The 18,794-nt window shown below is 40.9% G+C and overlaps 1 protein-coding gene across 2 annotated transcripts in view; it reads right to left on the reverse strand.

Moving 5' to 3' along the window:
- gas2l3 (growth arrest-specific 2 like 3) overlaps window positions 1-18,794 on the reverse strand; it is a 31,868-nt gene that overhangs the window by 2,946 nt on the left and 10,128 nt on the right. The window contains exons 1-8 of one of the 2 annotated variants that reach the window (XM_042511237.1): window positions 17,438-17,546; window positions 15,042-15,097; window positions 7,703-7,889; window positions 5,644-5,762; window positions 5,168-5,309; window positions 2,667-2,730; window positions 2,436-2,577; window positions 971-1,075 (exon numbers count right to left, since the gene is read on the reverse strand). In XM_042511237.1, the coding sequence (XP_042367171.1) occupies window positions 971-1,075; window positions 2,436-2,577; window positions 2,667-2,730; window positions 5,168-5,309; window positions 5,644-5,762; window positions 7,703-7,889; window positions 15,042-15,065 (783 nt within the window). In that variant the 5' untranslated portion in view covers window positions 15,066-15,097; window positions 17,438-17,546. Of the gene's footprint in view, window positions 1-970; window positions 1,076-2,435; window positions 2,578-2,666; window positions 2,731-5,167; window positions 5,310-5,643; window positions 5,763-7,702; window positions 7,890-15,041; window positions 15,098-17,437; window positions 17,547-18,794 lie in introns of those variants that run through there. The other variant, XM_042511236.1, reaches the window with a different exon arrangement.

Raw genomic sequence — 18,794 nt, forward strand, 5'->3', positions numbered from 1 at the left:
AACACAGTATTTATGGTTGTACTATAAACCGTACTTCAGCTCTCGTCAACAGTGGTGTACTGTTAAGGGTGTCAGCACTAATTTAACCCTTAGGGACTGTATGGCGCATTTTAAGCACTTTTCATTCTGCATTTTTTTGATACCTGGCATTTAAAGGATTACAATTTTGAAAATGTATTTGATATTTATGATTAGGACTGATGTTGGTTAAAAAAAAAAAAAAAAAAAAAAACTCAATAAAGGTAGAGAATCATATTAACGTATAATATTTTTTATAACTTGATTTTGAGTATGAGTGAGTGCGTATTTGACAATGCACAAAAAATGATGTTATATAAAAATCAGTGTTACCGCTAATCATTGACACATCCCGGGTTGTGATCATTTAAAAAATAATAATAACAAATAAATTCTTTTTGTTGTTTTTTTAATAAATCTAAATCATAGGGGCATCATTACAAAAACCTGGCATTTAAAGGGTTAAAATTCTGAAAATTAATGAACACTTTATATTTATGATAAGGATTGTTGTTGGATTAAAAAAAAAATTAACTTAATGAAAGCGGAAAATAATATTAATGTATAATATTTTGTAAAGCTCGATTTTAAAAAGCCCATTTTGTGCGCAAGGCGATACGAGTGTGAAATATTAGAGGGCCCCAAGAGTTCAACAAATTAATCAAATAAAATTACACAAATAAAGGGGACTGACATTTGTATGTTTTTTGAACATTAACGCATGTAAACACATAGATGAAACATACACAAGTATGAACCTGAAAATGAGCATAATAAGTCCTCTTTAAAGCCTGGCATGTAAACTTCATGTACTTCGAAAGCTTGGACACAATTATGCTGCTGCTTCTGACTGAGACAACTTGGTGGCTGAATGGACTGTTTTGGATTACTGAAGTGGGCCAACACGAGTCTGCTTCCACTGCAGAGTGTGTGTGTGTGTGTGAGCACTCACCCGAATAAAGAGGGTCTTGTCTCCCAGTCTGTAGCGTCCCTCAGACAGGTACTCAATGGACACTCTGTTGGCGCAGTTGCAGGGTGGATCGTCCATGCCGTGCTCCTACAAAGGGACAATAGAGGATCATCAGGTAGCCATATTGGCAGAAACAGTGGAGTCTTCTAGTAAAGATATGATGTGGTTATTTTATAACCCATATTTGAAGTTATAAGATAATCCAGTGTCACCTCCGATGGTTTATCGAGAAAGTTCACCCTAAAATAAAAAAGCAGTCACTACCCTCATGCACGTGGAAAGTTGGGTCAAGTTTTATAGTCTACAAAGCACTGCTGGACGTTAAGGGGAGAAAAGGCGTTCGCCTTGTTGTAGCCCCACACACAGAGAGAGACTTCCCTTTGTCTGATTTAAAACTCCTGTATGCGTATGTAAACGCGGCTCCCACAATTGGAGCTGCAGGCTACAATAAGACTAAAAACATGGCGCCAGTGACATTTTGCAAAACAACTTGGGAGGCTGGGGATTCGGGAACACTTGGAGTACTTCAAACGAGCAGTATGGAGACTTTTTGTTGTTTTATCATGTATTTTTTTAAATGTTTAAATCCTTGTCACCTTTTGCTTTAATTGTTTGGAAAATGATGCTTTTTCTCTGTTAACCTCTTTCATGCCATTTTTGATGGTGACTAATGACTGAATTTTCATTTTTGGGAGAACTATCCCTTTAAAGCAATACATTTAAGGACATCCTGTGTTTGCTGCTGCATAAATGAGCACTAATGCAATTACACCCGCTGCAGCACAGTGAGACACATAAAAACACGTAAAAACTTGTCTCCAAGGATGAAAGTGACAAAGTGATGAAGACACACTGGACTAAAATAGCTACAAAGTGCAGATTACGAGCTGCTGATTTGAATGTATAACGAAAAAACGCATCTGGGAATAAACAGTCGGTGGATGCTTTTATCCAAATTTCCACTTCAATGAGTGCAATTATTTTTAGTCAACCGCCACCCCGGTGTTTTATTAGCCGATGTAGACGGGGGAATTAAGAAACCCACCTAACCTGACTGTGTCCATCAGAAATGAATTACAAAGTGCTGATGGAGGCACCTGATGAGTATTTAAACTGCTGCATGAACAGAGAGTTCATCCCTGACTCACAGGGCCCGGCAGAGCGTCACGTGGTCAGCTGTGATGCCTCATACCCTGTGGGGCGCCAATGAAGCGGCCTAAACTGGGTCACACATGGACCACCTAACGTGATCAGCTGCTCGTTTGTGAGCGTCCGGCAGTGCGCGCCGTCATCCAGACTGATGCTAGATGACAGCTCGCCCATGTTTCAAGTGTTTGTGGGGCTCCCAGCTAACACGTCCTGCCTCCAGATTTTATGTTCTGTCTGTTTGAAAACAGTGCGGTGTTTATTTCCCGTTCATATGCTCCTGCTGTCGGTCTGAACTCACCCCAGACTGATAGAGGCCGCCGTGCTGGCAGCAAACGCTGAAGGTTTTCACGGCTGGAGGCGGCTCCTCTGTCAGCAGCAGAGTCTCCTCCAACTCTATCTCCTTCTCCAGCTTCACCAGTACAGGAGGCTCCACGCCATACCTGAGAAACACACAGCAGAGTTTACACATGCAACTTTGGCACTAAAATGTTCAGCCAATCTTAAAACTGTTTAATTGAGTTTGGCTTACTTGGAGACAATGCGGCCAATCTCCAGGAGACAGAGACAAACTTGCCGAGGCTCCTTGTGCAGCACTGAGGCAGAAAACACAACAATTTAACGGTTTAAATAATGTGAAGAAGCAGAAAACACAATGGGAACGCAAAAAACGAAGGATGAGGTGTGACAAAATTCACGTGTTATATTCCAAAACGTGACACTATGAGCACATAAGATAAAGTTAGTTATTCCCCGAGGGGCTGCTGGGTGATTCACGCAGAAGAGAACAGAGCATTTGGGGGTGGAAAACTTTAAAGTCACACAAGGACATTCATTATACAAACAATATATAGTGAAGAGTAAGAGAATCACAGCACACAGAGATGTATGGCTTTGTTTCTTAATCGCTCCAATCCGGTTTTCTGGAGAGCCATTACTTGTAATGAAGTGATCTCCCACACTGGGTGCTCAGGGTGATTGCTCCCCAGCGCAGATCCTATTAAACCATTAAGAAGTACGGCTTAAACATCAGAGCTCTGCAAAGTTATGAGGAGCTTACAGCCACAGTGTAGTCTGTTTACCACTGTTAACATCCTCAATATGAAACCGGATGCCAGCTCCAAAAACATCAGGGTTAATTCTATTTATTTTAGCTGGTGTTCTTGTTCGAACAAACCAAGATTTAGTGCAAACATGCAGATCTACATCCTAGTAAATACTTAAGGAAACTTAATGGCTGCATACGACATTCTGAGCGTAGCTATTGTTTGGACATTGTCTGCACATGGCTGTCAACATGGAGGTGGTGGAGCCTGGGGGTGGCAGCTACGGTGCTGACAGCTGACAGTGTTAACAGCATGAACAGTGCCAAGTGTGAACAGTGCTAACAGTGTGAACAATGCTTACAGCACAGTGCTTACAGTGTGAACAGTGTCAAACTCATGAACAGTGTTTACTTTGTGAACACTGCCAAGAGCCTAAAAAACTGTCAACAGCGTCGCACCATTTTGCACTAGTGATGTCACTTGGAGCCAGAATATGCGTAGTAGCGATATCCACAGTGTCGAGTTCCCTTCCATACACCCGTGTGACCAACCATGAGCATGTCTTATATGCTAACATAGGGGGGGCAGGCTTTATGATCTATACTGCGACCAACCACCAGGGGGCAATCACAATATTTTGGGTTTACTATTGAGAAGCTGTCATCCATCTCAATATACTGTCTATGGTCTTTACATAGCGAAATGTGGTTTGTTGCTATATTAATGCGCCCTGAATGTCGTATACAGAACCTTTAAGGATTTGTTTGGTCTTGCATAGCACTGCACAGCACTCTGGTGTTGGCCTGATTTAAAGCGGTCTTGGACTCAACTAATGCTCTCTGAAGAAATGAGAGCTGAAGAGGAAAACCAGGGGGAGAGTTTTCCGATAGGTAAACAGTGGCCAAGCACATGCAGGAAAACTCATCATGATACCATTTCCAAAGTTTTCTAACTCAAAAGCATGAACTGGCTGGTGTAAGACAGGTGTAAAAAAAAACATCTGGACTATTTGTTTGCACTTTACTCCCCCTGAAATAAAAGATTTACCCGAGGATTAGCGTGACATTTTTTTGGTCTGCTTGCTTGGATAAACAAAACAGCACATACTCCCCCCTTAACTCGGGAATTTTTATCTGGTTGTTCAAGACATAGGATTATGCGAAACTATCTTATCTATCTTTGCCAGAGGACCAGAGGTAGCACTTTAATAAGTTACTCTCGGTTCTTAGAATAAAAGGGAATTGTATTTGCATCTCCAGGTCATGTCAGCCATACACAAAGTTCATGTTTTAAAAAACTCAAAAGTCACTTTTAGCTTGATTCTAACAAGTTAAGACTGCTGTACATGAACTGAGAGGAAGGCTGAGAGGAACAGAGGAGTTTAAATAGAAAAAGTCAATGTGAAAACAAGAGATGACAGGCTAATTGGGCCTTGTTTTTTCCATGTAAATATAGATTCCATCCATTATCTGTAATCGCTTATCCTTTACAGGGCCGCAGGGGCCCGGAGCCAGTTACTGACTGTAAATATAGATTTTTGAAATTCAATCTAAGGCCATTCTCAATGGACTAGTATTATGCCAGAATCTGATGTAATGGATTCCACATCTGTGCTATTTTTTTCATGATGAGAGAGGCACTGTGCATGTACCAGGATTCCTACAGTATTAGGCAAGCAGGATTTAAGCCTTTTTAAGACTCTTTAAATGCCAGAAATGCAGACTAATTTTACAGTAGCCAGTACTGAAGGGTTAAACATGTACTGACATTAATTACATATGGTTAGGGGGAATTTTCTTTTCTTTTTAAAATATTTATTGCAATGTAAAACATGACCTTTAAAGACACCCAAGAGACATTCTGTACATCTTTATCAATACAATGTCAGAAAAAAAAGATGATTAAAAACACCAATAGAAAGGATAGATTTAGTCCAGAATAGATGGAAAAAGTCTGTAGTTTTGGTGATATGTGTTGCAGCTCTTACCGAGGCCCTCTGACTCGAACAGGTAGGTCTCCTCCACACCGATGTGGCGGCACCAGGCCAGAAAGTTGGCGGTGTTGTCGCGAGCGAAGAAGGAACCTGGAGAGGCGTCCCGCTTACATGCAATCTTCCTTGTGGGGAACAGCTGTTGGGAAAAATAAGCTCTGAATCATCGTCATCGTCACAAAACTCAGTGTGGACGTGTAGTGATAAAATCATGAAAATGTAGACATCTTTAGTGAGATTCATGCACACACGGAGGATGGTAAACAGAACAAAAAGAACATGAGATCATGAGACATTTTGATTTACAACAGCAGGAATATCATGCGTGCAAACTGAGCTCCAAATGAACTGAGTCATAGACTTTGTCCACACTGCGACCTGCAGAGCTCTCCCCGAACATCCGCGTGTGTGAGCATGAAAGCTGCCCTTTGGACGATGGTTCCGGCTATTTTCATCGCTGCCGTGTGACTCACCTTGCAGAGCGCAGAGGGGCAGCTCTGGGCGATCTTGGTCTGCAGCACGCCGATAAGCTGGCAGAGCTTCACACCGTTATTCAGCTCCTCCATGAAGAACTCTGCTCTCACCTCCTCGCCTGAAAAAGTGTAAAGACACAGTTAATTTGCAGGATGAAAGATGAGATCTTTTGTGCTTAATATAACTTTTTTTGGGTCCAAACTACATCTGCACAAGAAAATAAAACACAATAACAGCTCAGATTTAACACAAAATCACTCTATAAGCAGTTTTTTGTCTTCATGAGTGTCTTTTGTTGTTGGACAAAAGACTTCACATTAACAGTTGCCTTTTCAACAGAGAACTCCTCAAGGACTTATGGCTCTCCCACGACCCCTTATTGTAAATCACCACCCCAGGAAACTAAACAAAGGCCATGTGAACTGAATTCACTTTGGGAACAAAATCCAAAAAAACCCATACCACTAAGTGACAAAAGATCGCTCAACAAAAGTTTATTTTCCTCACTACAACAGCCGAGCCTCGAGGCTTGAAACCTTATATGTGGCACGCCACCTGTTTCTGCAGCGTCCGGCCCCTTGGGATCGACCATCAGATAGGTCAAACTGTTTAAAAATATGGGATGCAGGTAATGATGGTCATGCTACCAATAACTCTTGTTGAGTGTTTAGTACCTGCCCACATTCCTCATGAGAAAAACTTGTTAAAAAAAAAAAAAAAAAAAAATCAGTTTCACCCATCAACAAAAGAGTCAGTTTCCAGTCAGCTTCAGTTTCCTCACTGTTCCATTGTATGGCGAAGGACAATACATGTCAGTATAATGGTAGAGACGGATGAGATGAGGGATTTTGTTCCACTCCTGTTTCTGCTGGAAATGGCAGCATCCAAATCCAATTACATGGGGGACTCGTGTCAATTGTGCTTTGGTATTTTCCTAGCCTTGAGGGGCAAACTGTTTGCATGCAACTGCACAGTGTCCATTCACATACGCACAGGTTTGGACACATTCACATTGGCATAACAGTCAGTCAGAGGGGGCTTATAGACATAACCTAACAAACCAGGGGCGGAGCAGAAGGGTGGCTTTGGGGCTCTGGCCCCAAATGTTTTCTCAAGCGCCAAGAATTTATATTATTCCCCTCAAGAGCTATAATATAATTAAAAGAGAATGCTCTTCTGTTGGCCTGATATTCAATTCATAATATTAAAAACCACATTCACTTTATATTCTTGGGGATCCTTGATTTACAGCACTTATTATTCATGAATGTATTCAAATGAAGCAGATTTTTTTTGCTAAAAATTCATTCTTGTCTAACCCGGATAGTAAAACAACAGGTTTCAAGATTAGTAGGGCTATACCCAACTCAACTACATTGGATTTGGCTGTTCAATGTGAATATTCAAGTATTTGCTGTTTTTGTTTTTTTTCCCCCCATATGGCATTGGGGAAATGAGTTGGCCAGATGTTCAGCGACTTTCACATAATATAATCAACACGGCAAGTTAGCCTTTCAAGCTAGTGCAAGCTAAGTACACCAACAAGAATGTGCAACGCTTTTATTTTCTAACACTAGATATCAAATGAAAGCCAAAGACTGGATTATATTAAGTACAGCAGCAAGAAAGCAAGTAGCGCAGCATACCATATTATTCATGTATATTGTGCAACACAGGGAGTTTGCAATACCATTGTATGTTTGCTCATATAATGACAAATTAAGTTCTACTTTTTTCTTTTTTCTCACTCTGCAGCTACTTCTGGGGACCGCAACTTCCCCAGAAGTACACTTTACACCAAAAAAAAAAAAAGAAGTAACATAATTTTAAAAGGCAATTGTTGCCTTTTACAATTGTTTTTTAGGCATTCGATTTTCTCAAATGGCTTGAAAAATACTGCATATAGCTGCCGGAAACGGGGGGAAAATATCCCCAGAGGAACATGCCCCCCTGGAGCCCCTAGGTTTGGGCTGAGCCCCGAACGTTTACAATGTCTGGCTCCGCCCCTGGACAAAAAACGATAAAGGCAGTAGTTCATAACTGACACCCAGCACTTACCCAGCATGCCGGTGAGCCAGATGGCCAGGTCCTCCTGCATGGGCACCAGTGTGGCTTCATGTCGCACTGCCAGCCACTGGTCATACTGGAAGACATCTGCAAGGCCGGGGCCATGCCGCTGTGCTAATGGGCTGCGAGGGCTCCTGGGGCTCAGCAGGGGGGCGTCGAACTTCTCGCCAAACCATACCTGGAGACGAGAGGAGGGAAAAGAAGGAGGAAGATTTATATATGCAAGTAAAAGAAAGGTTTTCCTGGATTGTCACAAAACCAGAATTTTAAAACATGCTATCAAAAAAGTATTGTAGTATCGATACTTTTACAACCTTGTTGTTCTAAGACAAAATGTCCACAACCACCAAGATCTGGGAAAATGATCAAGTTAATGTGGTCTACATCATCCCCATGTATGACTCAAAGGATTAGAAACCCAAATCGAAAGCCTGACAGAATGTTTTGCACAGATTAGTCTCAATAAGTGGGCGGCCACACTAATCTCATCCGAGTGCTACTCCCTCAGTTCGTCATGCTTTTAAGACATTAAAGAAATATTTGCAGAGCCAATTTTCTCCCTTCATTGAGGCGTTGTGAGATAAGTCTGAGCATGTCCTCACTTCACTGTAGAACACAAGAACTCAAACCTATAGAATGGTTTTGCAAACACGTTATTATAGACGGCTTTTTAACCCCAGATTCTCCACAGCCAACACCCTCTACGAGCCAACACATTATCATACTCTAGTTCCCACTCAGCTTTGCTCTTGGAGAATATCAGAGGAATTTTAGTGAGCCATCCATGCAGAGAGGACGTGTCAGGGATGCCGTCATACCACACTTCACTTCTGTGCTCTACAGCACGCTCTGACTCTGCCACTGGGCCTGCTAACCACTGTGGTTTACCCTTGGTAAAAAAAAACAACAGCTTTATCTCTGACCCCATTATTATTCTTGAAACGTCTTTCATTGTCCACAGAGAAAGTCGTTACCACAGTCATTATTACTTTTTCTGTTGCTGCTAAAAGGAAATGTAGAGACAGTTGAACGCTGTCGCACATGACTGCTTAAATGGGTGTTGAGCACTGGTTCACAGTGCGGGCTGAGTGCCTGCAGCGAGCCGCTGATCACTGATGTCCCATCATATCCATCTCTACTGTCTCGCTCCCTTCCCTCCCATACTTCAGCGCCGCAGTCTTTAACACAGACAATTCATTAAGTCTTTTGCATAAAGGAAAGGCAGACAATAAGCCAATTTAGCCCCAGTGTTCTTGGTTTAACCATTTGCAACCTGGAGCAACATACATTTTTCTTGTGCTGCTTTCAGATGCCTTTCACAGGTGTTTAAACCTTTGGATTCTAAGAAAATTGGAGCTTTTTCTTTTAAAAACATGGGGAAAGGGGCAGTGAGCTTTTCAATAAGATTTACATAAATTGAAAGAAGTTGGTTGATTAAAAAAAAGCAGTTATGTTATTTTATCTTATGTTTTTAATATTTTTTAATGTTTTTTTTTTTAAATGCCTGGGACAGAAAAAGAAAAAAGCTAGGAAAAAATATATTTATAATTCTCAAAATTAGATATTTAAAATTATATTACAGAAATATATTATTATAACTGTTTAAGCACTTCCTTCTGGTCATTTCTTTCTTTTTTTCTTACTTTTCCTTTTGTCTTTTTTTTAAAAAAAATTTCTGGTAATTTTATTTTTACTAATTTCTTGCTAGTTTTTGGGTCATTTCTTCTTTCGTTGCTCATTGCCTTCTTTACATTTATAGAGATTTCAAAGGGTTAACAGTCACAACATACAATAATAAAAAAACAAGGATCCTACGGCATACAAATTACAAACAGACTTACATAAGCGTAGCTTTGAAGAGATAGGACAAAAGAATGACAAAGCTTTATTCCTCAAAAAAAAAAACCCAAAAAAACGGATGTGCTTCATGTTTACCAAATGGCTGTATCGTTCTATATTAACTTTTAATTGTTTGCAGGCAAAGGGAGGGGCAATCTAGAAACCAGAAGCAGATGTGCACTGTGAATCTTGTCCAGACATTGCATAACTCACTTCTGGATGACCCCCCGCTCCCCCTGTCCAGTTTGTTGACATCTGTTTAAGATACAGCCTTTAATCTTGGTGTCCATCACATGTCATCAAGCGATAATGAGACACTGTAGTGAAAAGGGTTATTGTGCTTAAAACAAGGCCTGTTCTTTCAAAAAATTGCTGTTTCCGCTAGAAAATGGGTAAAAAATAGGGTCAACGTTCAGTAATACGCAAGTCAGCCTTTAAATCTTTGTGTGCTAGCCTCATAAGAGCATTTTTGAAGAGAAACTTCAAGGGGTCACTCCAGTGATTTACTATAGCACTTCCATAAAATTCTCAAGTAGTCCCTTGAATGGGTCAAGCTCCAAAAACACCAGATCCTACAATTCCCATGATGCAACTCAAAAGCATTTTTCATTAGACCCCACACCTCCACTTCATAACTTAGTCTTTCTTTTAAAATATTTAAGTCTCTTAGCTGAGATAACTCTGATGACATCATCATTATACAGCTGATTTCCCACGGTGAGTAGTACTCCTCATGACAAGTAAACTCAACTTCAAAGACCCTGTTACATTCAACTTCAGGCAACTTTGACTCATCTAACTAATTTAATACATTCTGTGTGTAATTTGATTGTCTGGTGAAACATTTAGCCTGCAGGGATCGTAGTTTGCTCTGTGTTAGGATTAGTGACATGCAAGCAAAGGTTTAGAATAAATGTCAAAATGGACATCATCGCCTTGGGAAAGTTTGTTTTAGTTTCACACTCCATGCCCCCATCAGGATGACCTTTGAACCCAAAAAGGGGTTTGAGTGATAGGAACAAAGCTGTGAAACTGGGGAACCCACATGTAAAAAAAAACAAAAAAAAAAAAAAAAAAAAAAAAAACACCTGATGTTCGAAAGTTAAAAAGGTTACCTCACTTCAAAAGGGATGAGCTGACCCACACGCACACACATTACATAACACGGTTGAAAAGGGCAAGCTGCCTGCGGCGCACTTCAGGTCCACAACAACATATGTTTTTTTTCTCGACATCTAGCTAATATAAAATTAGCAGCGCAGTGTAGCATTTACGAGTTACGTAAAAGACAAGAGATAATCCAGTCTCGCACTCGGTCACCTGACTGCATGCAGGTTCAGAGAGAGCATTCAGCCTTAAAGCACACCAGTGTTGTAAACGTAAAGCTCGGTTGCATAAATCTTTTTTTGCTTTCATCACTTTTTTTCTTCATTATGTGCTGGAATGTAGGTTGGTAATCCTGGTAAGAAATGCAGCTCACTGAGAGGGAGGCCTGTATGTTTATTTATGCGTCAGGAGTTTATCTGATGCTCTTAACCTGAGCCACTTATACCAAGCAAGACTAAACTCCCTGAAACACAGTCACTGGCAAGAGTGTCACACGAGACAGCAGAATGTATTCCAAAAATGACATCAATCCACATTTGACAGTTAAAATGTTTTCTGAACACGCCAGTTTTCCTTGAAATATCATATGATTTTGATCGTATCTTCTTTCATGTTATATAAGCCATAACCGAAGCATGTGTTCATGTTATTACAAAACATTTTCTTCATGCTGTATGTCAGTAACTCGTGTATGTGGACTCAAAGTCTGAAAACAACACCCACAAGAAATGAAAAACTTTGTTCGTGCTTAGAATTTAAAGTATTTCCCCCCATCTTTGCAATTACTTCAGCTATCCCAAGTGTTTGACTTCCCAAACTTCCCATGGCCTAGTTGTTACCTTTGACCTTCCTGGATCTTAACTAAACCCAGAGCTGTTTGGTTTGGTCAGGCTGAACTAACGAGGTCATGCTGCTCTTCAAAAACTTACAGCTCCTTGGGTATTTGATTGAAAGAGAGTGTGTGTGTGTGTGTGTGTGTGTGTGAGAGAGAGAGAGAGAGAGAGAGGCCTCATGTCCTGCTCATTGATGTACAACTGCATAAACCATGGATGCATAAAGAGAACTGGATACTGGTTTGGAGGTGGGGCTCAGTTAATTCCTGTAAAAGCTGCTCAGTGACACATAAAGCCGCAAAACAATTTCAACTGCCACATAAAAAAAAAAAAAACACTATTGATGTATGATAATTAGAGCCCAACCGATATATCTGTCAGACAATTTCATTGGCCAATGTTGACCCATCATAGACGTATCAGAATCAGCCTCTATGTTGTCCGATATGCACAATATGAAAAATGTATTTTTTAACAGAATATAACGCAGAAGCAGATGCTCAGAGTAATTTAGAATATCAAATTCCATATGAAGTTCACCGTTTCAGTGCACTGATGTCATTTTTAACAATTGAGTTTATTGTTAAATTGTCAAAATATCTTGCTTCCATTACATATTTTCATCAAAAGTATGTGATGACCATATCTCAGGGATAATTACATTGCATAATGGCATCAGCCAATATTTGGAATTTTTTATTAAAATATTTCTATCTGCATGAAATGATAAAGATAAAAACTAGTCCCAAATGGCACCTATCCATTCAAACGACAGTTGCTCCCTGGCTTCCTTGTTTAGGGGTCCACTGAATATGTGCAGTAGTGTTTTTTCCAGCTGGCCCCGCCCACCAGTTCCTGCTCACCTCACAGACTTTACATTGTGATGACATCAGAGATTTTTAAATTTCTTTTCTCTGAACTAGAAAAGTTTTCCAAATACAAAACTTCCATGGATCAAAACTTCCTAATAGACAGATTCATAACTGACCTTGTTTGCAGTTCAAGGTGTCCTGTTGACAGCTTTGGAGACGTGTCTTTACGATGGTGTAGGGCTGTACAGACTCACAATTTTGCCAGTGGGGGGCCTGGTATAAACCTTGTTATTTCTGTGTTTTTGTTTTCGATTTCTGAACTTGAGCTGAATGATTATATGTTGAGACATTCCAAACCCCATCAGGTAAACTCAGAAACACTGTCAACCTAAAAAGAAGGATTTTTTTCAGCTTTGCAGTGACAAGGTTTTAACCCCACGGCAACAATATGTAGCCATCACAAAAGATTTCTAAGATTTATTCAGACATCCAAGGCATGAGACCAAAACCTGCAGACATTAGATTTTTACAATGTGCTTTACTGTTGCTAAATAGATGCGCGCATATGCTACTTATACTTCCATGAGTGCATCCATTTTCAGCCTGGGTGAACAGAGCAGTCAGAGTGTGGCCGGTTATCTGATGTGACTGTGCGCTACATGAGCAGTGAAGCTCTGAGCTGAGCTCTGGAAGTAGCTGCAGTGTTACAGTCTCTCTGCAGCTTCACCACAGACTGATATGGATCAATACCCTCAAAGGGATAACACGCAATATCATCCACAATGGACTACATCCTTTCTTTTGTTTCCTGTGTTCTTCAAATATACGAGTTTAAACAAAAATGTAACAAAAAAAGGGAAAAGATTCTAAAAAGCTTAAAGAGATAATATGCCTCAAGCTGCATCATTCTCTTTTTTTCCTAAATTTTCTCTAAATTTTCTGGTAATACAAAATATAACAGAAACTGACTCCAGATGCAACAAACATGCCTAACCAAATCGGCTCTGACCAGGTGGGCTCATTGCTGATTCCCAATTGATCATGAGCGACCGTTTAGCATAGACGACGCCTCCCAAACACTATATAATATCAAGTTTAGTGCCGTGTGCAAAGACTGGCAACATGACCAAGAATGGAGAGTGAAGACACGGCACCAAAAAAGGCTGAAAGACAAGGAAAAGCTTCTGCGGTAGTAAAATTGACCCATTAAATTATTTTGCATTAAAAATTCCCTTTACAATGATCAAAATAGTTCTGTCAACTCATTTTCAAATGTATCAACTAATTTTTTCGGTCGCACGTGTATACTTTCATATTTTTGGTTTGTGCACAAAAATCTTAACTTGTAAAATAGTTAGCAAATAATACTAGTGGAGTAAAAAGTACAATATTGCCCTCTGAAGTATAGTAGAAATATTCATGTAACATAAGAATTTCTCAGATTTGTACTTAAATACAGTACTTGAGTAAATGTACTGTAGTTACTTTCCAGCACTGGTCAGCAGTGGTATGCACAGTACTGAAATTACAGTAAATGGGATCAGTGCATGAAGTATAGTAGTATTTATTTAGCCCTGACATTGAATAATCCAGTCAGTTATTATTAATTACTCGATCATCTGAATGTGATTAAATGATATTCAAGCATTTTTAAAATGTTCCTCAAATGTTAAATGTATGTCTTGCGCTGGGCAACAATTTGTGTCCTGTGAAAATGAACCGTTTTTCTCTTATCTTGGTACAAGTGCTCTGGACCACACATAAAACTTCCTCTTACTTAAGAGAAAGGCAAAATAAGAAAACATGGGTGAATCCCAAAAATCAATGTGTACGAACAAAATAAGAACAAATCATGGATATGAGCAAAAATAAGAGAGAATTTGTTCGTATTTGTTCTTGCATGAGGCCCATTGTATCATATATTTAAATATCTGTTAGCGAAGCCAATAAACACAATCATCTGAAGCTGAAGTGTCCAAGCGTAGCTCATCAAACTATCCGAAGGCTCTTCACAGCCGCGTCAACCCATCGCCATCAGTCTGAGGCGTTTCCTGCCACATGTTACGAGCACAACACTGGGATGCATTTTTTGCATATCCGTGGTCCAAGACAGGCAGGGAGAGCCAGGACTTTCCAAACCAGATGACAACAGAGAAAAGCCCTCCTCAACAACGCGCTGCCATGTGACAAAGCTGTAACACGAGACATTTGTTGTTTTGGGTTTTGGGATGGCTGATAATTCGTTGCTGGGAGGGGAAAGGGGAAAAAGTGTTGCACATTCCACCCACTCCCCGTAAAAAATGTGCGGAGAAACTCCTCGGGGTCCGCGGGGTGGAACGTCAGACATGCATAACAAAAACAAGACGGCATGCTGGAACACAGGTGGGCTCGCCACAGTTGTTGAGTGGCAGACAGATGTCTGCGCTTCTTTATTTAACCGGAATAACTCGAGCACAGTCTCAGAACTTTTTTTTGGCACACAGATTGGTGACTCATTCCCAGTACATAAGGATGGTTTTGACTGACCGAAACAGGGCGCTGTAATAGGGTTTCAAAGTCAAGTTCAGCACTACTGCAATGTCAAGATTTGAAATTAATCTACTGAAGTGTTGAGACTGTGTGAAATGTTCTCACTCCTTGATCTCCAATCTGTACATCTATCCACAATACACTGAAAGAGCATGTTTTCCCCACACAATCAGAGAACATCTAATCCTTCTAGAAAATGATGAGCCTAACCTGGATGCCAGTCTGGACAGCCATGACTGCGATCACAGTTGATTCACTTCTTCATTCTGTGGAGAGATGAGACAGAGATTTGACGTTAAAAAGAGATCATATCAAAAGTGGTGCGGTACTTCTGTCACATTGCAGTTCAGATGGTGTGAATCAGGATGTTCAGATCATCGCCTCTGGGTTTCCTCTCATGTTATCTGGTTATGTGCTGGTCAGGCAGTTCTAAAGAAGCGTCCCTGTTTGCTTTCTTGCCAAGGGTTAGATAAGAAGATCGATACCAGTGTCATATCTGTGGATCTGTGGATCTGTGGAAGCGGAGCCAGACGGTGATTAGTTAAGCTTATTGTGATGGCTTCCAGGGAAAACAGAGGATTTAGAAACTGTAACTATTTCTTGGTGAATAACAGGGGTTTAGTGCTATTTGTTTAAGTACCAGAGTGAACCTGTGATGCACGCATGTGTGCATGCACACGGTTTGAAGGCTACGTAACCACTGTTCCTACGGTGGCAAGTTTGCATTCATTAGTAACTGTAAGAGTTAGCAGCTATAGACTGAGAAAAGGGTGATGGGGGTTGGTTTGCAAACTTCTCTTCTTTTTTTTTTTTAAATCCTGTGTGTGTCCTCCAGCTCCAAAAATATATTATCAATAAGCGGTGTCACATGTTTTAATAGTGGCAGCCTGCCACAAATAAATAAATGTGTGGGAAATCCGCAATAGTAATCCAACATAATTCATTCTGCCTCATAATTATTATTTTTGGACAAACATGTTTAAACTTAATAATAATAGGTGAGTTTTGTAACTGCGAAAGTTTGACCACCAATGACAGGCTTACAGATAACAAGATGTCAAAAAAGTCAAGCGTCTGGAATAGTATAAATATTTGTAAAGATGGATGAACTGTTGTTAGGCAAGAAATAGAAGCTCAAACACAAAACAAGGTCTTGTAGACAGACTTTTGAGAGCCTTTTCCTCATGCTAAACTAAGCTCATTGCGCCAGTTCTAGCCCCTAACTTCACATGAGTGTTAGCGATCGTCAACAATACTTAAAAAAATAAAACTGCATCAGCATTCATGGGAGTACAGTATTTTCAGTATCAACATCAGTATATAAAATTTCCTTTCTCATGTTCCCATCTATACATTTGTATTGATTCATTACCCCATGTCGAGTTAAAATTCTGCACATCTTGACTGGACTTTGGATTTGATATCATTGTCAGTCATTTCCTGAGTTTGAGTATACCGCATTTAAAGAACTGAAAACTCAACTGCGATGAAAGTCAAGTTAGGTCAGTCAGAGATAATGATATATGCTGGAATATGTGGTTTATCGGCCAGCTACTAAGGCGTTCCAACTCCTAGGACAAAAGAAAAGATGCGAGAAAACCCTGTGAATGACCTGCAAGCTTAACTGGTTCCACACAATGATATTAAGCTTCATTCAGTCAGGACATACCCTGATTATCCCATCAAGTCCATGCGGTCCTTTACACTAATTCAGACATGTGGCTCTTCCATCTACAGTAAACGTGCACTCTCAGTGACAGTGACTCTTCTGCAAAAAAAGCATCAGTTATGATCAAAAAAGACTACAGTCTTCTTCCGATTCACTGTGTAACGAGTGTATAATCAAATTTACAAGACATTAAATTTTAAATTTGCAAAGTGTGTTTGTGAATCAGCTGTGAAGATTTAACACCACATAGTCATGATGTCCCAAGTAGTACTAAAGTAACATCAAAGAGGAGAGCTGAACAGGATGTAAGCTGCAAACAGGCACTCAGGATGCTGCGAAACCAGCCGGGATGTTGTTGTTTTTTCTGAACAGTGAGTTTCAGTAGATCAGACTTTCTCACGAGGAAGTGATGACGCTGGTCCGAGTGCTCCTCTTTGCCCTCTCCCACACAGGATGTGAAGGATTACCCCGACGCTCGATTGTCCCCGAGGGTGTGTGTTTGACAAAGAGAGGCAGTGGGTGGGGGGAGAAAGCAATCACAAGCACCTAGATCCTAATACCACTGATAATTTAGCCAACACAGCTGAGGCAATAGTCTCCAACCAACACCATCCCCCCATCCTCTGCCAACACATGAGCATCCTCTCATATAAACCTACATCAAAACTGGCTTGTGAAACTTCTGTTTCCACTGATGTCATCATGCACAGAGTGATGTAATCAATATGAAAAGCAAAAAAAAAAAAAAAACTCTGCGTCCTCATCTAACAAATGCCTTTAAAACCACTAAAATTGCATCCTCAGTTGTTCAAAGGCCTGCCAAAGAGTGCTGCGTGCAATCATCCGACACCAAAACTGCAGCTCAGGGGAGAGAAGATGCAAGTCAGTGGCCAAGGACGGGACGGGACAGCGAGGATGACAACACCAGACAACTTACCTCAGAACAAAAACGGTACAGTAGCGAGCAAGGTAGCTGCGCCAAACGACTGCGATCGCCTTCAAAAGCACATCCTCCACAATGCTGAGTCAAAAAACCCTGCGCTCGAAGCGGCTCCTGCCTCTGTGGCTCCACGAGTGAGTGGGGAAGGAGAGGCAGCGAGAGAATGACAGGGAGGGAGGATGGATGGGAGGAGGAGGAGGTGCAAAAGGAGAGCCCTGACTAATGAAGTGGCTACGCTTCACTAAGCCCTGACCGCCCTCTCCCCTGCTTCCCTGCCCCCCCCCTCCAACAATCCTGTCACGGCGGGACCCTCTCACAAAGCCTCCATTGTTTTGTTAGCTTGCCACCCTCCCCACACACACACACACACGCACACATAACACACTTCTCATCTCCAAGCCAGCAACCAAACCAGGAACTCCCCAACCAGGACGCAATGAAATGAAATGAGTTTGGATAGAGGAGGTGAGGTGGGGGGTTACCTCCACTTCCTTTTCATCCTCTGCCCCAACAGAGAACCCCCCCCCAACCTCCAAAACCAGCACACAGCAGAGGCTTGTTTCTCTGGTTTTTGTTGGTCATTGATGTCGGTATCAAGAGACGCCACCTGCGTCCATGAACAAAGTGTTCGAACAAATTTGCCTTGGAGAGAGAGCAAACTCTGAGAAAGCGAAGAACAGTACGCATGACGTCATACAACTGGCTCCTGACAGATGTTGGTTTTCCCCAGCTGTTCCAACCAGCTATGTTTTAATGACTGCAGTGCTGTTTGGCTGAGATGCACCAATAAGTAGGCTGATTTTGTGAAAATACTGTGTTAAGATATTACATCATGTGTCCTGAGGCACAAAGTCATGCATGAAACTGAACACTTCGAGACACAGAAGCGAGCGAATCCTTGAAATTAGCCTGAAGTCTTTAGTGACATTTGGACAGAGACAACTATACAAGCTCTACTCATGGTATGTTTTGAACAGCAGATTGAACCACTGAAATTAAAGCTGTTTTCTCATATGAACTTGGGATAATGTCTTGAAAAACCAGGTTTTGCCGTTGTGCAGAGGTTTCCTTTTACACAAGCAGCACACAATGGATTGTCAAAAAAAACAAGAAAAGGAAACAAAACAAAATGTTAACTATTTGGTTTATTCAAGGGGTGGAACCTGGGTAGAGCATGCAGGAGGCAAAACATGATGCAGATTAAACCATGGTACCGTAGCCGGTTTGTAATTTGGTCATAAAACAGAAACTTTTGCCTTGCCTTGAATTTGTCTGACAATTTCAGAGTTAGACTTCAGTGGCAGAAGTTCTCAAATCTAATCATCTCTCCAGTGAGACTTTTTCCATCGGTGTC

This window comes from Plectropomus leopardus, chromosome 22 (genome assembly GCF_008729295.1).
Source record: "Plectropomus leopardus isolate mb chromosome 22, YSFRI_Pleo_2.0, whole genome shotgun sequence".
In the NCBI taxonomy this organism is placed as follows: Eukaryota; Metazoa; Chordata; class Actinopteri; order Perciformes; family Serranidae; genus Plectropomus; species Plectropomus leopardus.